The sequence below is a fragment of the Dreissena polymorpha genome, chromosome 9, assembly GCF_020536995.1.
Source record: "Dreissena polymorpha isolate Duluth1 chromosome 9, UMN_Dpol_1.0, whole genome shotgun sequence".
Taxonomy (NCBI): Eukaryota; Metazoa; Mollusca; class Bivalvia; order Myida; family Dreissenidae; genus Dreissena; species Dreissena polymorpha.
In genome coordinates, this window is record NC_068363.1 from 69,299,975 (window position 1) to 69,314,114 (window position 14,140).

Sequence of the window (14,140 nt, forward strand, 5' to 3'; positions counted from 1 at the left end):
AGCATTTTTTAGTCTAGTTGGTCATCAATCATGATGAAATTTTTGTAATATTAATATAATAATAAAACCACGCAACCATTGTATTGTTTATTTGGTTTATTCTGAAATTGTAGTCGATCGTAAAGTAGAATTGTTGAGCTTGTTTTATTACTTAATTCAGCTAGGGAGCCGTTGCTGTCAACGAGGCTCAGGAACTCGTCATCATCTGTTTCCGAGGCAGGCACACTCTCGTCTTTGTTTTGCAAACCTGCTGGAGTATAAAGAAACTAATCACCTTTGTGCTGTAGACTATTGTTAAAGTCAAGATACTGGTCATTATTCAACATTTTAATGAAAATCCTTAAATGGCTTTTTGGGGGAATAAAATACAACTACTAGGTGTGCAAAACGTGTATCTTGGAGAAATAGAACTTTTCTGAAAATTAAATGTTTTTAACTACACAAGCAATTTTAACTAAGCGCTTAAATCATTGTTCTTATTGTTTAAATCTTAACGTAATATAGTGTATGTTAAATGCAAAACAGTATAAGCAAAATCCACGAACGTTTTAATAAACGATTTTGTTTGACACAATCATATGCTGTTTAACACTTCACATACAAAAATACATAGTTACTTAAACTAAGTCGTTGAAAGATTTTCGGAAAAATGTAATTGCACAGAAGATAAGTCCGCACTGCGATTTGTAGCACAACTATATTTTGACCTGACATCAGAACTAATTATATAACCTTCCAATTCTTCATTTTGGTTCCTGACTCCCCATAACAGTTCGAGTTGCTCCCGGCTCCAGTCTTTGTTCGAGAGAAAATCGTCATAAAACGCTTCCGCTAAATCGACAGCGTCCGCCGGCCCGTCTGTGGAACTTGTCTGCTGAAATTAAACATAACAAAACACACCATGATGTACGACGTTCTAACAAAGGGGATCAGATAATGCGTAAAGAACATTTGGGACAACGTAATTTAAGTTCCATTAAATATATTTGAAATTAATTCAAAATTATACATAAAATTATTATGCTTGAAAACAATGTATTCAATCAAATATTTATCAATTTAAAACTGTAATTCATAATACTAGTATGTAACAGGAGTTATAAAAAGTTCTCATTTTCGACATTATTCTTCACTAAAACATAAACGTTATTCTGGATATCAAGTGTCGCGTTTTATTTGTGCAATATGAAAATAACCGATACATGATTGAGATATAGCAATAGTATTAGCATACATCGAAGCACGGTTCAAAAGCCTTATTGTCGTTCCCGCTCTTGTCGATCGCGCCGGCTGCACTCTTGGAGTGTCGACGGCTACTCAACTTCCGAACCAGCGTAGAATCAGGATCCATAACCTGCGGACAGATAATAGAATGAAAACCATATAAACATAACGGGTCAGAGTAAATAATCATAATACTAGTGTTGTTGTTGATTTTTTCGAGTAGAAAAGAACGATAAGTTTGACTAGTCCAACATTTTATCAATATTATGCTTAAAGCGATTTACACGAGTTATCTCTTTTTAATAACATTCATAAGTGTCAATGATATGCAAATACTTATATTTCTTTTCATATGCGTGCATATACTCAGCTTTTGTGGGTTATTTAAGTCATTTTACATCAATGCATATGTATGGAAATTTGTCCGTTCATATTTCACAATTTCTGAGATTTTGTAAGTATGTAGCATGTGGCTTTCAGGCACTTATATCTTGTATGATTGATTTGATTATGATGTGCTCATCGGGAAAACCCCTACCAAATTGGACGTCAATAACGCCATATCTAAAGTAATATAGGAACTATTGTCATTTTATACATAGATGGTGACGTCACTACGTTATAGTCAGTACGTATGGTGTGTACCGTGGTGTAATGCATATGGTGTCCGCCTAGCGACCGGGAGGTCACGGGTTCGATCCCCACCGTGGGAGCGTTCTTTAGATCTCCACCAAAGACAACAAGTACTGGTACTAGGCCCAGGACACGGACTCGAGAGCGTTTATATAAGCCAATCGAGCTTAAATAAATAGGTTTAAACTAAGACCGGTGTGTACACAATGAACTATTGATGCAAAAAAAATCTCAAGAATGAATTGTCTGCAAGTAATTATACACAAAACTTGCGCCTTTATGCTTGTGCGTTTTTGTACGTGTATTTCATGTTGATGGTTGTATGTCTCACTGAATAAGATTTTTTCATAAATAATATACTAATTTATATAATAAGGTTTCTCGTCGGCTGGCGGAGCTCAAGTTCCATTCCATGTGTAGTTTTATGATCAATTATGTTAATGACGGATGCGCTGTGCTAACCAAAAAACTAACAAGCGAAATACAAGTAACAAGAAATATCTTTAAAAAAGATATACGGCGTAAATAGTTTAATGAATGAGATCAAGGATAGCGAATGTCTTTTTCTGTGCAGTTCTTAGCTGCAGCAAACGCAGTACGGGATGTTACGGGGAGTTTTCGCGGCTACATTATAACATATTGCTGGTCATAAACCTATAGATACAAAACAGAAAACCAAAAGAAGAATGAAAGTGAAATTTAAACATATGAGTCAACCGGCCACACGAGAACAAACCTGTTTTAGTGGTCTGTCGGGCATTGCTATTTGATTCGATTATTAACAGTATCGAGAATCATCGTGCTCATGCTTAACGTGATATTATGGGCATTTTGCACTGTTGAATTGAGCTGAAAAGAATTAACAGGTCAAAATAGTTAGTTAAAATGTGGTTACTGATCAATTATCTGCAACTCACCTTGCTACCAGTTGTTTATAAATATATATTTTATATTCAATATTCTTACGTGACCCACCCAGTCCTGTAAGCCGAAATGATCCGTAAAACAATATTGTGTCTTTGTGTCGTATGAACAAATCTGCACTAAAACTAAATTTAGGTTCAACTCGTAAACGCATGATCAGTTGTCAAACGAAAGTACGGTTGATATTCAAATGCATTATTTTTCTCTTTCTGGTATATTGTTTTAGTATGTTGATGCTGCATTAATTACTATAAGTGTATATGAAGTAGAAACATCAAAAATAATCAACGGTTGCGATAGACACCTATAAACTGTTACATGCTCATAATATCACTTTAGTACATTAGGCAATATGGTGGAATAATTATTGTTAAATTTATTAAAAATAATATTTATCATTGTATTGTTGAAAACACATTAAGAATCTATTATTGACATACCATAATTATATTGCTGAATATCTTCTTTTAACATATTTCTGGTCTAAAGAAAATTCCAGGTCACCTAGTTCACGGATAGCGTCTTTATTATATAACGATTATTTTACTGACCGCGAACTCCGGTGATGACCTGTATATAAACTCTGAATGTCCGCGAATTGACCCGAAACCTCGCGGGTTTAAATGCAATTCTTTAAAGTGAGGCCTCGCTTCCACTGCTCTTTATACTTTTACATGTTAACATGTTGACAGGAATATGGAAGTAAGTACTAAATATGAGAACATAGCCTTTTAAGTATAAACGCTTTTGCGCTGGTAATACTCTGAAAATAAAAGGTGTACGCACAAACTGTATTGATGTCGAGAATTGAGTGTAAAACTGTTCTATCTATTAAGCCTTTTCATTAGAGATAAAATTGTTTCATACAGTAAAACAGTGTTACAAAGACGCGGATATGTTTCCTATGTTCTGGTGGTATACTCAAATCAGCCAATGGAATAACTGAAGTGTATTCATTCGTACCTAGCCGCGGGAAATTTTATTTGAATTTTATTGGACACTTACAAAGGTCAAGTCAGGGTGAAAAGCTGGCTTAATACAGCATACGCCGAATAAAAAAGGACAATTTAATCTGATTCATCAGCTAATTAAAATAACCAATGCAGCTAAAAACAACACCTACATTGGATTTTCTATAAATTTGACCTTAAGTTAGCGATTGGCATCTTTTTAAACTATAAGCGACATGTGTCTTTGATTGAAAATTAATTAACAACTCCATTACATTAAAAATTATTCAAACCTTTTCTAGAATTCTGTACATTTTTACTGTGGCTACTGTAACTATTATGTTTATGTTTAATGTCATACTCAGAATTCTTTGATGTATCATTAGGAGTCAAACAATATGAGCCTTTGTCACCTCTTTTATTTATTATGTTTATCAATGATATTGGTGAGCATTTGAGTTCCTCAAACCTATGTACTAATGATGTTGATATGTTATCTATTTTTATGTTAATGTTTGCCGATGACATTGCAATTTTTTCAACTGATCTCCATAGTCTACACCACCAATTAAATTGTATAAATGAATATTCTAAGAAGTGGGGTCTCATGGTAAATGTCGGGAAAACTAAGGTATGCATTTTTCAAAAGTATAAAAATATTCACGAATGGGAACTCAACGGCGACAACATTGAAATAGTATATGATTCTACGTAGGTATTACATTTTTCTATAACGGCTCACTTAAACGGGCAGTTGAATCACTAAATGAGCAGGTTCTCAAAGCATATAATAACCTTATTTCAATATATAGTAGAATCAAATTAGATATTAAAACTAAATTGTTACTGTTTGACTCAATGGTATCACCAATTATCACGTATGGCTGCGAAGTCTGGGGAATTAACGATATGCCCGAGGTTGATAAATTGCATTTAAAATTCTGTAAACAAATACTTGGGGTTCGTCAACAAACATCTAATGCTGCTGTACTAGGTGAACACGGTCGCTTCCCATTGTCTGTCATTTGTAAAGAACGAGCCCTTAACTATTGGTGTAAAATCATGAGATCACAGAATACTTTGATAAATAGAGTTTTTAGTACATTAACTACTGATGATGCATGCCTTAATATTGATAGAAAACTGTGCTTGCTGGCCAAATGCACTTAAAACTACACTTGATGATCTTGGTTATAGTAATTTATGATTGCACCCGTATCACGAAATCGATTATATTTGTATGCTAAAACAAAGAGTCCGTGATGTTTACATTCATACTTGATTTGTATGTATACAGTCTCAAAGTAAGCTAAAATACTATATCATTTAAAAAAGAATTTTGATTTGAAACCTAATTGAATTGTATAGATAATGAAAAGCATAGAATTGCGATGAGTAGATTCCGATTGTGCTCACATCATTTAGAAATAGAAAGAGGAAGATTTAATAATATTAACATTAATGATCGTAAGTGTAAAGTGTGTACATCTGATATGATTGAATCTGAATTTCATTTTCTTTGTACTTGTCCAAATTATAGAGAGTTAAGGTTAAAGTACAACATTGGGCTGTCATTTAATACATTGAAATATTTCGAAACAATTATGTCAACAATGTCTGTAAAACGTATCCGTTAAGTATCGAAATTTATATAATTTGCAATGTTAAAACGAAAAGATATCATTGGTTCTTCTGTTGCTTTCTAGTTGTCTAAATTCCTTCACATCATAAACATTGTGTTTTTTTTTGCTACATTTTCCTTTTTCTTTTGTGTGTTTTGGTCTTTTTATTTATTTATCCATCTACATTATTTGTATGCTATGATTTTACTTCCCTATTTGTGTGGTATAATAATACTAATAATAATCAATATTGCATACAATAATTCTCTGTATAACCAAACTTCATCTCACTGTGTATATGTATTTATCACGTGATTTATTTTGCCAAAAGCATGTTATGCTAATTATGCGAATGAATAAACCTATATTATTCATGGCATACCGGACATCCTACGGTAAATTGTTCAGTATGAATAGGTCTTATAATATTGTGTGTGTTTTTTTTCAAAAAGTTTAAATGATTTATAAAACATTATGGTGATCATTTTAATGTCTATGTATATTTCACTGTTTCTCAAAATGAGCTTCACTATATGAAAAGGGGGTTGAATGCATGTGCGTAAAGTGTCGTCCCAGATTATCCTGTTCAGTCCGCACAGGCTCATAATCAGGGACGACACTTTCCGCTTTTATTGTATTTTTCGTTTAAAGGAAGAATCTCATTGACGGAAAGTGTCGTCCCTGATTAGCATGTGTGGACTGCATAAGCAAATCTGGGACGAGATTTTACGCACATGCATTTGACCCTTCTTTCACATAGCGAATTTCAAATACATATTTCACATTATTAAGAACGATACGTTTGTTAATTGATAAGTTATCGATGACTTTTGATAGCATTTCCCGGTCTTATAAAATTGAATCTCCGTCATAACCTCACAGGGAAGCTATTCAAATAGGTGTTTATAAGACGGTGCGTTATTGGAACTTTTACCTGGTGATTAATGACATTAAGCTAATGGTTTAAACGCTGTAGAACGTGTTATTTTTCTTATTTTAAATTTATTACAACATTATGCAGTAAAACGTATTACAATTGACCTTATATAAAAAAATTAACAAAGCTCTTCATCAGTTACAATTTTGTTTCAATTCAGGCTATGACCAAACATTTCATTTAATAGTTATATTTTTATAATATTATCATAAGTAAATTATGCTATTGAGGGTCATGATTTTTAATGAAAACATAAATTACAATTGTTCATTTAACACAGTCATTGTTTTAAAACATATTTCAGGAGTACATCTTCAGGTATGTTTGACAGTTTGCATTTACTAAGCAATTCTTGCCATGGTTTGTCGGTATCTCCGTGTTTTGAAATGACGGATTGTGTATTACTGGTCAATTTATGATATCCCTTTTCAAATAATACAAATTAACTTATTTTGGGAATGCTGTCCTCTCTGCAGAGTGCGTTCACCCTTGAAGGATGATGCAATAGTTGTTGTGTCAAACAATACATCAGAATTGTTCCAATTCAAGTTTCTCATTGGTCATTCAATATAAGTGTTTAATTACATTGTCAATTCACTAATCACGCTTACATTTACGAAGACCGTCTATTTAAGAAATGAAAGTAAGATCATTGTCGTGGCAAAATATATTCCATACTTGCAACTTGTAAAGCTGTTTTCATTTATTGAACATTTCTAGTATTGTATTATGTTGGATGTTTGTGAATGAGAGTCATACTTGTGAAATTCATTTCATTTATATTTGTTATAATATCTCATATAAGGTAAGTTTGCAAACATATCGTCATTCTTTTGTTCAGTTTTTATGTCAATCAACCGTATTGGTTGACGCCAGCAAACATATATATACAACTTATATATGGACTTAGTTTTTCATTTTTGAAGTTTTCAAGTACACATGACATATTGATATATGCCTGTTTGCATGGGTATACCTAGATGCTAATTGTTTATGCTATTACCATCATGGTAAAATTTATGGGTGTAACTGAATGATAGTGTTCATGTTTATATTTGCATTCCGGTTTCAATGGTATACTTCAATGTCAGTTTTCATGGGTGTAATGATATGACAGTTGTCATGGGTATACATGTATGACACTGTTCATAGCTGTGCCAGGATGAAAATTTTAACAAGCCTACCTATTTAAAAAAAACAATCACGAGCATATCTGTATTTGAGATTACATGAGTATGCCTGTGTAACAGTATTCTTTGGGTAAACACGTATGGCAATTTTAGTTTTTAGTGTGTAAACCTGAAAGACAGTTTTCAGCCATTTACCTGCATGACATATTTCATGGGTATACATGCACGATAGTGTTCATAGCTTTACCTGTATGACAGAGTTCATGGGTATACATGCACGATAGTGTTCATAGCTTTACCTGTATGACATATTTCATGGGTATACATGCACGATAGTGTTCATAGCTTTACCTGTATGACATATTTCATGGGTATACATGCACGATAGTGTTCATAGCTTTACCTGTATGACAGATTCCATGGGTATACATGCATGATAGTGTTCATAGCTTTACCTGTATGACAGATTCCATGGGTATACATGCACGATAGTGTTAATAGCTTTACCTGTTTGACAGATTCCATTGTTATACATGCACGATAGTGTTCATAGCTTTACCTGTATGACAGATTCCATGGGTATACATGCAAGATAGTGTTCATAGCTTTACCTGTATGACAGATTTCATAGGTATACATGCACGATAGTGTTCATAGCTTTACCTGTATGACAGATTTCATGGGTATACATGCACGATAGTGTTCATAGCTTTACCTGTATGACATATTTCATGGGTATACATGCATGATAGTGCTCATAGCTTTACCTGTATGACATATTTCATGGGTATACATGCACGATAGTGTTCATAGCTTTACCTGTATGACAGTTTTCAGGAGTTTCGGAGTTCCAGGCGGACTGCGGATGATGTTTGGCGCGTTGATTTTTGTGTTGTCAATGGAACTCTGGCTCTGTCGTTCGATGCGCGCGTTAAATCGCAACAGCTTTCTGCAAAATTTATTCGTTTTTTAGATATGGTTAAGTGGTCATCATAACTGTTTATGTATCGGGTTTATTGGAAATTCAAAAAAGGAGATTCGAACGTTTGATTGATGATAAAGAAATAATTGTTATTGAAATCAATAACTTTAAAACTAAACGTCAACTCCAACGTTTCATGACGATTCAAAACAAAATGGCAGTGGATCACACGTTATGTACTTTGCTCGTTTCTTCAGCAGCTTGTGGGCGTCGGGGTAGTCCTTCATGGCCGCCTCAAAATCCGCCTTCGACAGAATGAAGAGGTTTGTGTAGCCCTTACAACGGACGTCCGCCGTCCGTCTGTTACCCTCTGCCGCCATCGCAAGCAGACTGAAGTCATACGTGAACAAGCAAAATTACGTTCGCCATACGTCTGTTACCCTCTGCCGCCAACGAAGCAGACTGAAGTCATACGTTAGATAGCAAAATTAGGCTGTATGTGTTAGTTTACGACTACTGTTTCCACGCGAACTCAATTACTATTTCATCGGAGGTGACTTTTGTTTACCCTACCGTTGGTCCGTCCGTCATGCAGTTGTTCATGCAGTTTATCACAAAGTATTAACGATACTTGAATACACTTTGGAATACTCAGAATTAATGCACAAACCCTTTTTCACAGAGGTCAACGATCAAATTTTGTTATCAAAACTGAAACAATAATTTTAAAAAACGTAACGAAGAAGATGAAAGCTATAATCACGAAACTTAGTATGTACACTAGTTTTGCATGTTTTATATAATGCAGATCAATCTCTCCATTTGTCCATCCGTCTGTCTGTTTACGACTACTGTTTCCACGCGAACTCAATTACTATTTCATCGGAGGTGACTTTTGTTTACCTACCGTTGGTCCGTCCGTCATGCAGTTGTTCATGCAGTTTATCACAAAGTATTAACGATACTTGAATACACTTTGGTATACTCAGAATTTATGCACAAAACCTTTTTTCACAGAGGTCAACGATCAAATTTTGTTATCAAAACTAAATAATACTTTTACAATAGTAACGAAGATAATAAAAGCTATAATCACGAAAGTATGAAATACTGTGTGCATACAAATAAATTAACAACATCCGCGAAGAGATTTGACTGGGACCTGCATAGCTGGATCCAATCTCTGCCTTCATAACCAGCCGCGTGATGATAGCCCAGCCACATAGTACAATTAATTTTACAGTTATTTTACTTGTTTAATTGAAGTAATTTATTTGTTTATTATTAACCTAAACTTATACACTAGTTTAAAAAGAAAAAAAGATTCTACTTTTCATAATATAATACTTTAAAAAAACACTTCATAAATCCTACCTTTTTTGGTAGGATTTTCTTGTGATGGCAGAGGAATTATTTTACCGTTGTTATTTGTACTTTTTTATTAATGTAATTATTATTATTATTATTATTATTATTATTATTGTTATTATTATTATTATTATTATTATTATTAACATAAACTTTAACACTTTTTTCAAAATACAACAGCAAATGATACTTTTTTCATAATAAAATACTTAAAAAAACTATTTATAAAATCCTACCAAATATGGTAGGATTTTCTTGTGATGGCAGAAATTGTTTGTGAGAGCATGGAACGACAACTCTGCGTGGAGATTGACACATTACAATAAATACTAACGATTTACCACATAATGTTCGTACTGGCTCTTTCCACGAAACACACTTTCGACCGTATTTGTAATACAAAGGTTTCGGTGCAATCGCGCTTAAATAAATAGCTCCAATTAGTGTCCTCTTTCTTATGCGAATCGCAGCGTTTGTAACTGAGAGATTTGCCTTAATCCCTATTGTGGCTACCTTATTTCCCCGAACACGGATCCCTCTCTAAGCGTGGCTAACACGAGGGCGTTGTTTGGACCGCCGACCACCTCAACAATCCCCTGACTGACGATGTACATCTCCTTCCCGATCTCGCCCTGGTAAAAACACGATATACTTTTACACATATGGGTTAATACAGAGAGGAAATCGGTTTTCTGATACACCTAAGGTTGATATAGAGAATTAATATGTATACTGGTATAGTTAATGTCTGATGACGAGAGGAAATATGTATATTACCGTTACGAAACAATTAAGGGAACATCTTACGGTGGATAACATGGGGAAATCGGTTAAGTATACATATAAGGGTGGATAACGAAAGGGAATCAGTGTTCTGGTACATCTAAAGGCTGATACCGAGAGGAAACCAGTATACATTCACGAAACAATTTAGAGAACACTTATCGGTGGAGAACACAAGAAAATCGGTCATTTGGAATATTAAGGGTTGATAAGGAAAGGATGTCGGTATTCTGATAGATCATATGTATGATAACGAGATAATGTCGGTATTATGATACATCATAGGCCTGATACCGAGGGTATGTCGGTATTATGATACATCATAGGCCTGATACCGAGAAAATATCGGTATTCTGATAGATTATATGCCTGATAACGACAGATTTTCGGTATTCTGATATATCATAGGGCTGATACCGAGAGAATGTCGGTATTGTGATAGGTCATAGCCTTGATAACGAGAGAACGTCGGTATTCTAATACATCATGGGCCTGATAATTAGAGAATGCCGGTATTCTGATACATCATGGGCCTGATAATTAGAGAATGCCGGTATTCTGATTCATCATGGGCCTGATAATTAGAGAATGCCGGTATTCTGATACATCATGGGCCTGATAATTAGAGAATGCCGGTATTCTGATACATCATGGGCCTGATAATGAGAGAATGCCGGTATGCTGATACATCATGGGCCTGATAATGAGAGAATGCCGGTATGCTGATATATCATGGGCATGATAAAGAGAGAATGCCGGTATTCTGATACATCATGGGCCCGATAACGAGAGAATGCTAGTATCTGATACATCATGGGCCTGAAAACGAGAGAATGCCGGTGTCCTGATACATCATAGGCCTGAAAACGTGAGAATGTCGGTATTCTAAGAGGTCACGGGCATGGTAACGAGAGAATGTCGGTATTCTGATACATCATGGGCCTGATGCTGAGAGGATGTCGATATTCTGATAGATCATAGGCCTGATAACGAGAGAATGTCTTTATTCTGATACAGTATGGGCCTGATAATGAGAGAATGTCGGTATTCTGATATATCATGGGCCTGATAATGAGAGAATGTCGGTATTCTGATATATCATGGGCCTGATAATGAGAGCATGTCGGAATTCTGATACAACATGGGCATGATAACGAGAGAATGTCGGTATTCTGATAAATCATGGGCCTGATAATGAGAGAATGTCGGTATTCTGATACATCATGGGCCTGATAATGAGAGAATGCCGGTATTCTGATACATCATGGGCATGATAACGAGAGAATGTCGGTATTCTGATACATCATGGGCCTGATAATGAGAGAATGTCGGTATTCTGATACATCATGGGCATGATAACGAGAGAATGTCGGTATTCTGATAAATCATGGGCCTGATAATGAGAGAATGTCGGTATTCTGATACATCATGGGCCTGATAATGAGAGAATGCCGGTATTCTGATACCTCATGGGCCTGATAAAGAGAGAATGTCGGTATTCTGATACATCATGGGCATGATAAAGAGAGAATGTCGGTATTCTGATACAGTATGGGCCTGATAATGAGAGAATGCCGGTATTCTGATACATCATGGGCCTGATAAAGAGAGAATGCTAGTATCTGATACATCATGGGCCTGATAAAGAGAGAATGCCGGTATTCTGATACATCATGGGCATGATAAAGAGAGAATGTCGGTATTCTGATACAGTATGGACCTGATAATGAGAGAATGTCGGTATTCTGATATATCATGGGCCTGATAATGAGAGAATGCCGGTATTCTGATACATCATGGGCCTGATAAAGAGAGAATGCCGGTATTCTGATACATCATAGGCCTGATAATGAGAGAATGTCGGTATTCTGATACATCATGGCCCTGATAATTAGAGAATGCCGGTATTCTGATACATCATGGGCCCGATAACGAGAGAATGCTAGTATCTGATACATCATGGGCCTGATAATTAGAGAATGCCGGTATTCTGATACATCATGGGCATGATAAAGAGAGAATGTCGGTATTCTGATACAGTATGGGCCTGATAATGAGAGAATGTCGGTATTCTGATATATCATGGGCCTGATAATGAGAGAATGCCGGTATTCTGATACATCATGGGCCTGATAAAGAGAGAATGCCGGTATTCTGATACATCATGGGCCTGATAATGAGAGAATGCCGGTATTCTGATACATCATGGGCCTGATAATTAGAGAATGCCGGTATTCTGATACATCATGGGCCCGATAACGAGAGAATGCTAGTATCTGATACATCATGGGCCTAAAAACGAGAGAATGTCGGTGTCCTGATACATCATAGGCCTGAAAACGTGAGAATGTCGGTATTCTAAGAGGTCACGGGCATGGTAAAGAGAGAAAACCGGTATTCTGATACATCATGGGCCTGATGCAGAGAGGATGTCGGTATTCTGATAGATCATAGGCCTGATAAAGAGAGAATGTCTTTATTCTGATACAGTATGGGCCTGATAATGAGAGAATGTCGGAATTCTGATACAGTATGGGCCTGATAATGAGAGAATGCCGGTATTCTGATATATCATGGGCCTGATAATGAGAGAATGTCGGTATTCTGATACATCATGGGCATGATAACGAGAGAATGTCGGTATTCTGATAAATCAACTGCCTGATAATGAGAGAATGTCGGTATTCTGATACATCATGGGCCTGATAATGAGAGAATGCCGGTATTCTGATACATCATGGGCCTGATAAAGAGAGAATGTCGGTATTCTGATACAGTATGGGCCTGATAATGAGAGAATGCCGGTATTCTGATACAGTATGGGCCTGATAATGAGAGAATGCCGGTATTCTGATACATCATGGGCCTGATAAAGAGAGAATGCCGGTATTCTGATACATCATGGGCATGATAAAGAGAGAATGTCGGTATTCTGATACAGTATGGGCCTGATAATGAGAGAATGTCGGTATTCTGATAGATCATGGGCCTGATAATGAGAGAATGCCGGTATTCTGATACATCATGGGCCTGATAAAGAGAGAATGCTAGTATCTGATACATCATGGGCCTGATAAAGAGAGAATGTCGGTATTCTGATACAGTATGGGCCTGATAATGAGAGAATGTCGGTATTCTGATATATCATGGGCCTGATAATGAGAGAATGCCGGTATTCTGATACATCATGGGCCTGATAAAGAGAGAATGCTAGTATCTGATACATCATGGGCATGATAAAGAGAGAATGTCGGTATTCTGATACAGTATGGGCCTGATAATGAGAGAATGTCGGTATTCTGATATATCATGGGCCTGATAATGAGAGAATGTCGGTATTCTGATACATCATGGGCCTGATAATTAGAGAATGTCGGTATTCTGATACATCATGGGCATGATAATTAGAGAATGTCGGTATTCTGATACATCATGGGCATGATAACGAGAGAATGTCGGTATGCTGATAAATCATGGGCCTGATAATGAGAGAATGTCGGTATTCTGATACATCATGGGCCTGATAAAGAGAGAATGCCGGTATTCTGATACATCATGGGCATGATAAAGAGAGAATGCCGGTATGCTGATACAGTATGGGCCTGATAATGAGAGAATGTCGGTATTCTGATACATCATGGGCATGA

At 35.9% G+C, this 14,140-nt stretch overlaps 1 protein-coding gene across 1 annotated transcript in view; it reads right to left on the bottom strand.

Moving 5' to 3' along the window:
- The window catches only part of LOC127846135 (uncharacterized), a 45,073-nt gene that overhangs the window by 2,245 nt on the left and 28,688 nt on the right, over positions 1-14,140 (bottom strand). Inside the window, exons 13-18 of the mRNA XM_052377312.1 lie at positions 10,224-10,342; positions 8,583-8,732; positions 8,240-8,369; positions 1,235-1,354; positions 733-874; positions 152-247 (exon numbers count right to left, since the gene is read on the bottom strand). Coding sequence (XP_052233272.1) covers positions 152-247; positions 733-874; positions 1,235-1,354; positions 8,240-8,369; positions 8,583-8,732; positions 10,224-10,342 — 757 coding nt within the window. The remainder of the gene's footprint in view (positions 1-151; positions 248-732; positions 875-1,234; positions 1,355-8,239; positions 8,370-8,582; positions 8,733-10,223; positions 10,343-14,140) is intronic.